The 14,817-nt window shown below is 35.5% G+C and overlaps 1 protein-coding gene across 1 annotated transcript; it reads right to left on the bottom strand.

Moving 5' to 3' along the window:
* Positions 1-508: 508 nt before the first annotated feature.
* On the bottom strand, positions 509-2,035 carry LOC104908866 (uncharacterized). The gene has a single exon (XM_010698032.4). The coding sequence runs from the start codon at positions 1,758-1,760 to the stop codon at positions 798-800; it is 963 nt and encodes a 320-aa protein (XP_010696334.1). The 5' UTR covers positions 1,761-2,035; the 3' UTR covers positions 509-797.
* Positions 2,036-14,817: the final 12,782 nt, after the last annotated feature.

Raw genomic sequence — 14,817 nt, 5'->3', positions numbered from 1 at the left:
GTTAGAAGATGTGATATCGCCTCCATAACCCTATACGGCTATACCCTTTCTTCGATGCTTTTTCATCAAGTATCAGTATTGTTTAAAGAATGTATATGTTAAGAGTAATCTTAACCTCAAGACATTGCTGATCAGAGTGAAGATAAAGACCCAACCAAAAATTGGTAACAAAATTGACACTTTGGTCTTGCATTTTATTAGACCAATATTCAAATATCATTCTGCGGCATTTCAACTTCATATACACAAAGATTTTTAAGTCTTACATAACATATGCACTAACTGTTTTCCTGATCAAAACATAGGTCAAATATCATAACCCTGAGTTGGGAGCAAATGAGGCTTAATTGGCATTCTTATATGCATCAATACCATATCAGAACCAACTAAAACTTGCCCAAAAATGGAAACATGCTATGGGGAGTTGGTTTTCTCACGGACGCAACAAGCACACTATTCTTAACTAAACAAAATTAAGCTAACCTTTGACATCCAAAAGAAAGAGAAATGAAACAAAAACAGTAGATAATCTAACCATTATTTCAGATAATAAGAGATACAAGTTCTCTAAATTAAATCTGACTTCATTTCACATCTACGTAGCTGAAACACAACAACAAGATGGACGATGAAAATGTCTTATTATGCAATATATTCTACTAATACATAACAAAGAACAGCGAAACTTACAGACCACATCCAGCTCCTTGTCATCTCTCGGACTCTTCATCCCCATTTATACAACAGATTAGGAAAAAAAATTCTACACAACTCCAACATATAACCCTTTCTTATCATCAGATATCGAGGCTTTCCAATTGAATGTTACTCTTAAGAGGCACATACTCGCCAAGGTACCCACCAAGGTGATCATGAAGCGCGATTTTATCAATCCCTTGATGATGATAACTCTTGCATACATAGTAGAAGACACTCTGAACCAACAAACCAACCAAATTGACAATCACAAGAACCCCAACAAGGAAACCACCCACCAAAATCCGAACAAAAACCGAAGTACTGGAATCCCCATGAACAACCACCGCCGCGAAAGTCCCACTAATCAACCCACAGATTAACAAATACCCGAAAACAAACACTCCAGCCATGAGCACCTTCCCTTTAAGAAGCTCATAGCTCTTCTTCATGGCAGCGAAACCATAGATGGGCTCAAGCACAGAAACTACACTAGCAAGATGCCACAGAGCAGTAATATAAACATGCACAAACAAAAACAGACCAAAAGCCAGTAACATCGAAAAGAACAACAAGAAGGTACTATTGGTGTCAACGGCAACAATGATAAGCACAAGCAAAATGATAAAGACGAGGTTATAACACAGCATCAAAAGCGAAACCCACAAAAAAGTATTGAACAAACGCCGAAACACGGAAGGGATGGCGGCGATAGTAGAGGTGAAGGAGACTTGTTTGGAAGTGTAAAGTGAGGCGACGGTGAAAACAACGGCAGCGGTGGAGAGGAGAGAGAAAGTGAAGAGAAAAAGAAGGTAGAAAAATTGAAAGACAAGGAGAAGAACCCATTCATGGGATTGAGATTGTATTGGAGTGGAAGGATCTTGAAGATGGGTAAGAATTGGGTGAGTGAATAAAGAGTGAGCTAAAATGGCGAAAGAAAGAGGGAAAATTAAAGATAAGGTTATCAGGTAAAAAGTACGAGGAGAAAGTTTTGGGATTGAGATTGATTCTTTCACTATGTCTGTTAAACTTAGGAATTGTAGTTCTTCTGGTTGAAGATCCATTTGCGGGTGTTTCTTGTTTTGTGTTTTCTGGGTTGTTTTGAGATTTTGCAGATCTCTGGCGTTTTTGTAGAAGAAAGAAAGGTTGTTTTGTGATTAATTTTTTGTGGGTTGTTTTGGGAGTTTTTTCTGGGTTGGTTTCTTGTGGTATCGTCGGTAGGTGACACCGTAAATGAGAGAAAAGAGAGAGACTGTGTGTCTGTGCGCGCGTGTATTTAGAATTTAGATCTGGCTTCTTGTGGAGGACGATGATGCAAAAAGATGATGTGAATATGGAAATGTGAATAATGTAGGGTCTTAACGAGATACACACGCAATAAATAAGGTTATTTTATAATCCTCTCGTTTTATTTTTTTTAAGTAATTTAGTATTATGATATGTTGGATATATGAATTTCATTTTAAAATCATGGAATTGAATACATTTAAGTGTTTGGATGTCCCCAAAAAAAATTCAAATTCAGAATTTTATCCAATTTCGAACATTATCTACTATAAACAACGAATTTCAAATTACTTCATCCGCTTCTTCTTACTTACAACTATTTGACTTTTACATTATTTACCAACTCTACTTAGTTTATCTTTAATATTTTATAATTAAGGAAAAAAACATATTCATGTACAATCTTGTTAGATTTGTCTCAATGTTTATTTTTTGAATATCTACTTTTATAATTTTAATTATCGATAATTAAAAATATTAATAATCAAAATTATGCATTGACAAACGTGAAAACTAGATAGTTGCAAGTAAAAAGAATGAGAGGGAGTATTAAAAGTACTTAGCCTATTATGTAATCGCCCAAATCAGCTACTTTTCACCATCTCTCTTTTTGATGTAATTACAACCATTGCAACTTTGAGTTTCAATCTTCTCCTTCTCCACAACTTTTTCTCTCTCCTTCCTTTATCTCACTTATTACTTATACCTTCAATATTCTCTCTATAAAACTATGCAATATCATCAAGAGTAATTTGCTCTCATCTTCACCTTGTGTAAGGAATTATATTTTTTATTTTGTTATTTTTTTCATTCCACTAACTATTTTTTATCAGCAATTTTCAATTCTAATTTGTGTCGAATTGATAATCAATTATCAAACATTTTTGAAGTAAAGATACAACGAAGCAGAGAAAAAGGAGAAAACATTAAAGGTTAATTGAAAACTGAGAACAAGTTGAGCAGAAGAATGCATAAAGTTTATTATTTCTTTCTTTATTGCTAGACTAATGTAATGTTTCAATTATTATGATTACAATTTCACTTCCCAAACAGTAAGATGATATTTAAAATTCTTAGTTATCACAAACACCAAATTTAAATCGAATATCAAGATTTCAAATTCACAATTGAAATCTATAATTTCATTTGCGTTCATGGTTTTCATACTACCTTACTAGTTTTGAAATGAATTCCTGTGATGTACAGGATTTTTTTTTATATTTTGGTGGTTTCCACATAAATTTTTTTCACAAATATTTAAATTAAATTTGAAATTCTTTTCAAATAATGTCTAAGCACATAAATATATAGTAAAATAAATATAAAAAAACTCTCCTTAAAGTCCAAAGATTGTGTCTAGAAAGAGACTAAGAATTGTAAAAGTTACCTACCATTTGAAAGTTCAAGTACCTAAAATTTTACAACCTAATAAAAGTCATATGACTACATGTGTGTGCGTTGGGGATGTGAAGTATAATGTCTATTTATAATTATTAAAGTATCTCATCATACTATATTATCAACTAAATGTTAATGTTATGTTAGTTTCTTTAACTGCAAAACTTAATTTATCATACATCCTTAATTATACAAGGGTCGGTCTATAGTGGATCTAAGGTGGCACAAGCCCTACCAAAAATATTTTTGGTTTTTAAATTTGACGTAGTAGCAAAAGGCACTAGTAAAATAATGGCTTTTTGCTGCTATTGAAATACTGCGATTTTATTGATATACATTAATAAACTATGTGAAAAAAGAAAAGCATTAAAGACTACCCACTGTTGCGATTCTCCAAGAAAATGCAGTAATAGATTAAAATATCTATAATATATTAATCTTATAAAACACTAAATCTAAATCTAACTCTCCCTCTCGTGCCTCTATCTCACTCTTGGTGAATCTCCCCGCCTCCTTCTCTCTCTCGTGTCCCTCCATGACCATCCCTCTCTATCGTGTCCCTTTCAACCTCTCTTTCCCTTGCTCAATCTCACTCTCACTTTCTCTCGACAGTCTCTCTTTCCCTCGCTCTCTCACGCTGCCATTTTGCCGTCCTCGCCTCTCCCTCCCTCCATCTTAGTCGCCTCTCCCTCCCTCCATCTTAGTCACCTCTCCCTAACTAACTAGAGCATCTCTCTCAAGGCTTTCTCTCTCTAACTTAATCATGGACTGACTTGAGCGTCGGAGAGGCGATCCCGGGACAATCTTCAGGGCAGTCTACCATTATTTTGCAGGATTTTGGTGTACGGACACCCAGCTCAGGTGGACACTCTCGGGGATCACTCCTACTCAGCACTCATCAACATCCTTAAATTCTAGACAGAAACAATAATAATTTTCGATAGTCTATGGTGGAACCGGAGAATTTGGATTGTTCCATGCCAAAAAGTGTTCCCATTATTATATTTTTGAGATAGAATAAGGGCATGTTCTCCAACTTATTTTCAATTCAGTTCAATTCAATTTAGTTCGGTTCAGATCAATTCAGTTCTGGATAATACTTTTACTCTCACATATCAAATTCATTTCAGTTCAATTCTCCCATATTGTAGTAATGTACTGCATGATTAAATGAACCCATGAATCTGCAAGCCCTACTTTTCTCAAAACCTTCTCCACAAAGGCTAAACTAATATGGTCATAAGCTTTGTTTATATCTAAATTCAAAATGAATTTGTATAGCCATCACTTTTCCTTACTTTCTTTTTTATGAAATTGAGCATTTCATGAGCAATAACACAATTATCATTTATGGATCTACCCAGGGAGGTACTATGTCTGTGCAAGAGTATTAGGAGGGAGAAATACAATGAGTTCAGACAATAACTTTTGGGCATATACTCTTGCACAGACATAGTACCTCCCTGTTACAGACATCTTATGAGCAGTTCAGTCTTACTTGACTTTATAGGATGGGGATCTATTTGGGATGTATCTACATCCTACTTGTACTTATGATCCTTTGACTTTACTTTTAATGTACCCCTTTTAAGCATTTCTACTTGTACTTATTAGATGATTTACTATTCAATTATGTTATTTTCCTGAAGTGGTGGTTTGTAGTTTATGCCCTGAAGTGGCTCATGTTGTTGCCCTATTGAATTATTCAAGCAGGTGATTCTTTTGACCCATGCTTGACCTTAATCAGGTTCTCTTTTTGCTCTATCGAGGAATTTCTTCTCTCTTATTGGTTTTTTTTGTACAGCTAGAAGCTCTCTATCCTGGTGTCTATAAGAGCGTCCATGAATATGGCAGTTGATATTGCAGGGGTGTGAATGATTCTCTTGCTTTTTGAAATGATTATACTATATAAGGGCTAGAAGCTCTCTACCCACACACCCACCCACACGGCCACACCACATTCACTCACCCACTCACACCCACTCACCTAGAGCGAATGTAACTATATAAGGGCATGGTAAGAAAGCTTCAGTGCATTTTTTGGCTGCTGGTGCTATGGGACCCTATCTCTTCTACCATTTGTTGGTTAAGATGGTCTTTTAAATATGGTATAACTCCCTCCTTTCTGGCTGTAGTTTTTATTTTTCCTTTTTTGAGTAATGCTTTGTGATTGTTAATGCAGGCAATAACATTTTCCGTCTTCTTCTTGGCTGATATCTTGACGTTCATGTCCAAGGTTAGTGTGGCTTATATTTCTAGGTTAATCTTTTCATTTGAAACTTCAATTCAAGTATGTAGCTTTCATTTCTGTCTTTGCAAAAATGATGCACAAATAATGGCTGATTGTTTCTGTGGCACTCTCATTTTGAGATTTTTCTTCCCTTAATATCTTCTACGACTGGGAGTGACTGGTAAAGGCACTAATACAGTTTAATGCTGGAATATATTATTTTTTGTTTGTGCATTCAAATTTTACTAGTTTATTATAAAGATACATTTCAAGCAAACTGTGTACGCATACTTATCTTTGCAAACTGAACATTCTAAGGATTAGCTATCTACGCTTAGGGGTCATTGGTTGTATGATTTATCATTATGACATTAGTACTCGGCTGAATGTTTGGATGTGTATTCATTTATGAAATGCCTAGTTCTGTTTGGTCTGTAGTGACAAACGAACATGCTAAGCTGTCTGGTGCATGTATTGTCAGACTTGGAGCGTTCAGTCTGCCGCATGGTCCATAGGCAGGTTAGTTTGTCTTTCTTTCTCCATATCCTCCCCTCCATCCCTTCCTTCCAGTGTCATTAGAAATACAAATTGAAATTCTCAATCTGTCTTGATTTTTCAATCAAGAAGTTTTGTCTCACATTTCTTCTGATATAATAGTGTAAACACAATTCATATGTGCACTCGGAGCAAATTGTTATTTACTGTTTGTCTCCCTTTTGTGTAAGCTAATAGGTTCTTTTTCCTTCCCTGAATTATATCTCTAATTTTAGCTATAAGGGTTACATATTGAACAAGAAAAGCTTCTATTAGTTCTTTATTCTAATATGGGATAGCTAACTCGATCATTTTTTAAGAGCAAATACTTCCTCAGTTCCTTTGTTCTTATTTCAGCATATGAAGAATTTAGCATACTTTACTTTAAAATATGTTGGAAATGTAAGTAACACATAGCATTGTATTGATAGTAGTAGTATTCAATAGAATAAATTCCTGTGGTTCTTGTTCTACCCTATATATTTCGGCTTTTGCAGTGTCTTCGGCAATACAAGGATACCGGAGAGAAATCAAGCCTCTTGAAAGGTAAGATGGTAGTCATAAAATGCATTGCTTCTCTATAAACATTGCCGAGGCTTTATATTTTATTTTTTGGGCCATGTAGTGGTGTATTCTGCTGGAGATTAGAAGTATGGCAAGTCGATCTAATAGTAAAATCATTGATGTACAAAAGGGCAGTTGATCTTTTATGAATATGGAAAATGTTACTGTTACAATGCTCTTGATTTTAACAGTAATAGTACCTGTATTTTGCTTCTCATTATTATGCAGTTTAGATCTTAGTATTCCTGGTATTCCCTAAACCTTAATGGCGACTGGAATTTTGTTTTTATGGCCCTATCAGCTCATATACTAGGTGATGTGTAATACCTGGGTGAATGAGCTATGGCTGTAGTCTTTCTCATTCTTGCTAATTGTCGTATTATCAATATTTTTTTTAAATTTATGTGAGCCTACTACCTTGCAATAATCAGCGAGTCTTGTTTTGTTCCCTGATAATTTCATACTTGCCTGCTAATTTTACATCTAACGTGACATGTGCTACCTGGGTGATGTGAGCTTAGGCTTTCTCACTGTCCTCTACAGAGGTCATCATAAAGTATAAGCTTGCTAGCAAACAGATAATAAGATGTACAAGCTTTTATGTAATGTGCTACCTTCAGGAACATTATAATTTAGTATTTTATGTAGGTACGAATTGCAAACCTATTTTCTTTACTGTGTTGACCTATTTCAACTTTTTATTATGCCTTCTTAGAAGTGTGACATATATTGTAAGTCATCTTCTCTGTGTAATTGAATGCTTCTTGGGTTTGCACAACTGCTCATAGAAGTTTACTAGAAGCGTTAGAGGAAGGCATGGATAGTATCTCTGAAAGGAACAGAGAGTGACAGTACGTATGCTGCTGGCTGGCAGTAGCTAGTTGAATTTTTTTTATTATTCAAAAGTTACAAATGCTCCGGCTGTTTAGGAAAACCGTAGCATTTGTAGCATCAAATGCTTCGGTTTTGCTTAATAACCGGAGTATTTGTTGATTTTTACCCATATAAAAAAGCTCAAATGCTCCGGTTTCACTCACAACCGGAGCATTTGAGAAACTAAATGCTACGTTCTACAACCGGAGCATTTGTAAAATGCTCAAATGCTCGCATGACGTCTGCTATGCGTCAAATACGAAGCATTTGTGGGCTTTTTAACCGAAGCATTTGATAATTTTCCACTAGTGGACCCTCTAACCTGTCCGACGCAAATTACTTGGCCCACCTATTAACGGCTTTTTTTTTCGAGCCCTAACGCAATACAAACTACTGCTGCTCTCTCTCTCTCTCCTGCGACACAACCTAAGTCACCCTCGTGCACACTCGCCAGCGCTCCATAACTCTCGCCGGCACACCCTTAATCTCGCCGGCGCACCCTCACTCTCGCTGGCGACTTCCGCTTCTGGCGCACCTGCACTCTCACACACTCTCTCTCTCCCCCCCTCTCTCTCATTCTCAGTCGTGACTCTTGTCGTTGCCTTCTTCGGGGGTGACATCTTCGTCACTCTCGCCGACTCGCTGCACCGGTTCTCTATCTCTCTCATTCTTGGTCGTCACCCTCGCCGGTGCTCTCTTCAGCGGTGCCATCTTCGTCACTCTTGCCGACTCGCTGCACCGGTTCTCTCTCTCTCATTCTCGCCGCCGGTGCTCCCTTCACGTATTCTCATCTTTGACATTCTTCTCGGCGCTCACTTCACGTTGCTGGTGCTTTCTCTCATCCACGCTGCCGGTGCCGACTTGCCGCATAATCGTCGGTGCTCTCTCCCATTCTCGTCGGCAATGTATGTATTTTTGTGTTGTTTTTAAAATTTTTATGTGTTAATTAACATTAATAATCATGCCACTCGTTTACATTGTATTTCAGTTGCGGTTTGACGATTTTCTAATCTCACGTCGGAGTGTGTTTGTCTTCGCTGCTCCTTGAGAGCAGAGTATGTATTACATTTTTTGTTATTTTCTGATTTACGTTAATTTAATGAATTATTGTTTGGTTATATGATTATGAATGTATATATGTGAATTGTTTGGTTATTATGTGATTGGGAAAGTATAAGTTGAATCATAACCAAACCTATATGGACATACCTTAATGGGGTGGGGAGGGAAATCTAAGGAATGGATTGGTTTGTGTTGCTTTATTGCAATGTGCATCATTTGCCTAGATACCTGTTCGAGGCTTACTCATTAGGAGTAAGTCTTGAATAGTCCCCATGTTTGGGACTGTCTTTGAGTTTCTTATCTCACTTAGGATGTGAATGAATGTTTGGTTTTTCGATTCTAAGAAAGATCCCGCTCATTTCCCTAAGCGTTCTCTAGGTACATATGTTGATAGTTTAACTACTATCTTCATCGTGTACTTGGAGAACTGTAGGGAAGTGCTGCCGGATTCTTCTTAGAATTGAAAACCAAATGTTCATTCACTAGTGAGATGAGAAACTCAAGGATGGGTTAGTTTGGAGTGATAAGTACCCAAATGGTCATGACTGCATTTGATAAACCACTTTGAATGATGTGATCGATTGTTTTCTTGTTTGGTGTCTCTAGTGTATGAATATGGATCGAAACTGGATGTATGGTAATCGAATTTCGGCGACATTTCTGCACGGGGTTAATGAATTTATCAGAGTTGCGTTATAACATCAATCGTAGAATGGGCAAAGTTAGTCTTGTGTCCTTGTTGTGATTGCAATAACTCAAGGGGGTATTGTAACACCTCGTAATTTTCACCCTTTATTTTTGGTGTTTCTTTACATTAAAATGTTTTTTTTTTTGTAAAAATAAATAATTTATTATTTAAATTATTTTGGAACGTGTTGTAAAAATGTGTATATATATTTATATGCTGTGATATTTTATATATATTTATTTTAAGTTGTTAGTTATTTATTTTGAAAGTTATATTAGTTTCGTTATTTATTTGCGCGTTCAGGATGCATTTTTGTCGTGTAGCGTTTTTGTAACGTTGTTGGACCTACTTGGGTGATGAAATGTTGCATCGCATGTGGCGTGTCATGCTGGCCGAAAATCAGCAATTATGGAGTGGAGGATGAAGAGTTTTGGTGCTTATTACGCTAAACTTTGGATCTCTTGTAACCGCTCATTTAATCCCTCATTAACATTCTCCTAAACCCTTCATTTTTCCTTGCCAATAAATTCTGATTTTTAATCATAGAAATTCAACATCATCTATCTCTATTATATAAGCCAAGGGATGAGGTGTGGTGTCCTCTTTTGAAGTGACTAAAATACCCTTAATGATCTAATTAATGGAATGAAAAAAATTACAAAAACAAATCATTTAAAAATTCTCATTCCAACTTGCCATTTAAAACAAGTTTAAAATGGTATATGCATCAAATACTTCAATCAAAAATTAAATGGACAAAATATTTATACCTTATAAAAAAAGATGGCATACATAACGTGCACATGAAAAGTCTGAACATTCACTACCTTTGTTATTCTTTAATTCAGTTAAACCAACTCATTATTTTTGTTTTTTCTGTTCAATATTCATTCACAAAAAATTAATGTTAACAATCACTCACAACCTTTTTATTTTTTTACATTAGCGAATTAATATATCTAAATTCATGTAACTGTTGAATTTTTCACATTTAAGTTTAATCATAAATAAAGTACGAATGGAGTATCTAATAGAATAACAAATTTTGAAATTAACGCACGCATCGCGTGCATATGAAGGCTAGTACTAATATATTAAAAGCCGTGCGTAAACCAGAAACGGTGCCACGTGGCGCTCTCCCTAGGGTGTTTTAGTTCATGTAATCCATGTACAATAAAAAAATTTAGAAATTGCATAGTATAGGTTTTGATCCCGTGACCTCAAGTTCATGAACTAAAGTTTTAACCACTAGACCAAGTTGTATTTAGTGCTATCATATGAAAGTACAATATTAATAAATGAAAATTTTCTTACCCAGGGCATAGCTCGGGCCTAATAACTAGTTCTTCATTAAGCCTGGTCATTTTCAAAGAAAAGAGAGAAGAGGAAGACAAGTGAAAAATAAGAGAAAGGTTCAACCCGGTTTTTTCTGTCACACCTTCACGAAAATAACCGTAGCCGGAGATCTAACCGTTGGATCGTCCTCAAATTTGGACAGCACGTTTATAACATCTTGATCGTCACTTTGGCTGGTACGATTGTGAATACGATCTTTCAATCGCCGGAAATCAAGGTCTAACCAGAACAGCATGAAATGAGATTTTTCAATGTTCAAGAAGAAAACGCCTAGTGACTTGTTGCTACAATTTATCGTTCGTTGTGCTTTGGGGTTAGAAGAGGAATTGGATTGTATGCGTAACTCTTAACTATATCTTTAGACTCAGCTCTCCTCCCGACGTTCTAGGTAACTAGTAGTTATCTTAGAACAATAGTGATTAGGGTATTGTTCGGTATTAGATTATTACAGTAGGAACTATTTAAAATACTTTTTGAATGAAATTATTGATGAAATTTGACATACGTATACTTGATGCATGCTGTATGAATATTGTATATAGAAAAATAATTTTCAACTGATTTTTAGTATTTATTTGATTTAATTGTTATTTTGTATGTTTTTGGCTTATTTGCATAATAATTATTGAACGAATGTTAAGATTTCTGGAATTATTTTTCTTGGGTCGTATTATATGTGCTGTATGTATTTCATGTCATAGAATAATTTTTTCCTACTTTTTACCAGTTTATTTAATTGATTTATCTGTTTTTGAATTTTCGTTTCTTTCGGTATATAAATCGTAAAAATTATTTCTGGAGGCCCAAAAATTCATTTCTTTGTATATTATGTATTGTCATGAGTTTATGCATGTGATGTAAATTTTGGTAATTTTTGGGGGTTCATTTTTATTTTTAATTATTATATTGGCTTTACTGAGTAATCTGTAAATTAACATTTAAAAATACTTTTAGAGTTCGAAAATCAAAATAAAAATTGTACCATGTCAGTAGAGCCATTAGCGTCGTATGATAATTTTTGTGTTATTTTACTAATCGTATTTATTAGTTTAATAATTATTATTGAGTTTTTGTTGTGAAATTGAGGATATTGTTTTTAATTATTTAAGAGCTTGTTGATCATAAATAATTTGTGATCTTTCATGTCTTGGATTCTAGTGTTTAGTAAGTTGCTATAAGTATTATTGGGTATCATTATGTTTATGTTTGATTTATGTAAAAATGATTAGTTGTGTACGTTTTATTTATTTAAAAAGCCTTGGAGTGAATTGGTGATCTTATTTGTTATGATGCATTTTTGTTTGAACTGTTAGTGATGTTCAAAGTATTTATTGTTGGAACATTTGTTCTAAGTTTGTAAGTTACTACTTTGAAGAAATTTTGAAGAAATATCTTTTGATGAATTATGGGTATAAGGCCGGGTGGCATCCCTTTTGACGAATATTTTTTAGATGAATGATACTTTGATGATATTTATGATTTTATTTTGAGATAAGAATATCCGGTGGGATAGATGTAGTCCCCGGTGAAGAACATGCCAACCACCTGGTTTGCGAACTAGGGGTACACCTGGGTTAATTGTTGTCGTCCGAGAGGTCAGGGAGTTCTGCGTGTTCTACCCTGCATCGGGAGTTTGGCCATTCTTAGACACAGGCAGTGGGGAACGTAAGCCCATAGACTGACCTGGAGATTGCGATCTGACAAACTTAGGAAGTGAATTGTGATTCACTGGCATTCGGTTTCTGACTCAATAACTTGTTTTACCTATACTTTTATTTTTTATAAAAGTAATCTTGAGATGATTTATTTATTTTTATCCAACTCACTTGCTATTTATTATTCATTTGCGTTATTTGTGAGTTACGTGGAAGTGGATGCATATTGTAATAAACTTGACTTTATTATTTCCTTTCTTATTAATTTAATTCTGAATCGTGTTGTGATTGCTATTGTTCTAGGATAGCTGCTACTTACTCCCCGCTAACTGTGGAATTATTTAATACATCCTTGCAGATGAAAATGATTGCTAGACTTGTGACTGCTTGGGCTAGTAGAGTGAGAGTATGTAGTGAGAAGAAGCTCCTAGTACTGTTTTTGGTAGATGAATTCTATGTAGACCATAGAGAGACTTACTTTTGGATAGCTTTCAAGGATATTTAGTTTTATTTAAGTTTTATGGGGAGACTTGCATGTCTCATAGTTTTTGGATTGATAATATGATATATTTGGGATATTTCTTTATTTTAGAACTATGATGTGATCTTGGATATTAATTCCCTTTTTAAGCTATGAAACTTTGGTTTGAGGTCGGGACGTTATTTCCGCTAACACCTTGTTCCGGGTACTTCTCATTTTGGTATCAAGGATCATAACTGGGCGTTGTCCAAAGGATAAGATCTCATCTAGCTCAACGGTTTCAGGTTGAATGATATGGATAGGATCATAGACATATTTTCGAAGTTGATACACATGAAAAACATTATGGACATTGGCTAAATCCATTGGTAAAGCTAACTTATAGGCTACTTCCCCAATTCGCTCCAGGATCTCTTATGGTCCAATGTAACGCGGACTCAACTTTTCCTTTCCTACCAAATCTCATGACCCCCTTTGTTGGTGACACTTTTAGCAAAGCCTCAAATTTCATCTCTCTTCTATTCTGATCTGCATAAGCCTTTTGTCTATCTTGCGCTGCCCTCATGTGCTCTTGAATAAGCCTAACTTGTTTCGTTGTTTCTTCAATCATCTCAGGCCCTAAAGTCATCGTCTCACTTATGTCACTCCAACACAAAGGACCCCTACATTTCCGCCCATACAATGCTTCATACGGTGCCATCTTTATGCTTGAGTGATAACTGCTGTTATACGAAAAATCTAAGTGGCAAATAATCATCCCAAGATCTTCCAAAGTCTATCACGCATGTTCTCAACATATCCTCCAAAGTTTGAATTGTTCTCTCTGTCTGTCCATCTGTCGCGGGGTGGAAAGTTGTACTAAATTTGAGCAATATTCCAAATGCTTGTTGTAACCTCTCCTAGAACTTGGACAAGAATCTCGAGTCTCTATCTGAAACAATATCCTTTGGTACTCCATGCAATCTCACAACCTCTCGCACATATGCACTAGTCAATTGTTGCATACTCCAAGTATCCTTCATTGCTATAAATCTGACCGACTTTGTCAAATGATCCACTATAACTCATATGGCATTCTTAGCTGACTTGGTAAGTGGTAATCTCATCACAAAATCCATTGAAATAGACTCCCATTTCCAACTCGGCACTTCTAAAGGTTGCATCATTCCACCAAGCCTCATATGCTGAATCTTCACTTTCTGACACGTCAAACACTTTGCAACAAACTCTGCCACTTCACGATTCATGTTTTTCCACCAAAAATGTTGCTTCAAATCCTTATAAAGCTTATCTCCTTCATGATGCACAAAATATGGCGTATTATGTGCTTCTTCCAAAATCTCTCTTTTTTAACTCCTCATCCTTAGGAACACACCATCTTTCCTTATACTTCACAACACCATTCTCATCGATGTCAAACTTGATGGCAACTCCATCTTCTTTCATTTTCTTGATCCTCACCATCAACTCATCACTACCTTACTTCACTCGAATCTCATCGAATAAGGTGTGTTTCACACATAGTTTATTCAATTGAGCTTCCACTTGCCTTTACTCCATGACCTCTAGACCCATTCTCCTGAATTCTTCACACAATTTCTCAGATAATACCATCATGTTCATGACTAGTCTTCCAACTCAACAGATCATCAACTTTATTCGCTTTACCCTCATGATACAATATCTTCAAATCATAATCCTTAATGAGTTCAAGCCATCTCCTTTGTCTCATGTTCAACTCCTTATGAGTAAATATATACTTCAGACTTTTATGATCAGTGAAAATCTTACATGACACACCATACAAATAATGCTTCCAAATCTTCAATGCGAATACTACAACAGCTAACTCTAAATCATGAGTAGGGTAATTCTATTCATAAGGCTTAAGTTGTCTAGAAGCATATGCTACCACCTTACCATGTTGTATCAATACACATCCTAACCCATTCTTAGAAGCGTCGTTATACACCTCAAAACCTTCTAATCCGGA

This window comes from Beta vulgaris, chromosome 7 (genome assembly GCF_026745355.1).
Source record: "Beta vulgaris subsp. vulgaris cultivar EL10 chromosome 7, EL10.2, whole genome shotgun sequence".
Classification (NCBI taxonomy): domain Eukaryota; kingdom Viridiplantae; phylum Streptophyta; class Magnoliopsida; order Caryophyllales; family Amaranthaceae; genus Beta; species Beta vulgaris.
This window is presented reverse-complemented; position numbering and strand designations above follow the sequence as displayed.

Excerpts from the sequence above, each read along its gene's own strand:
- LOC104908866 (XM_010698032.4), bottom strand. The coding sequence starts at position 1,760 with ATGGATCTTCAACCAGAAGAACTACAATTCCTAAGTTTAACAGACATA.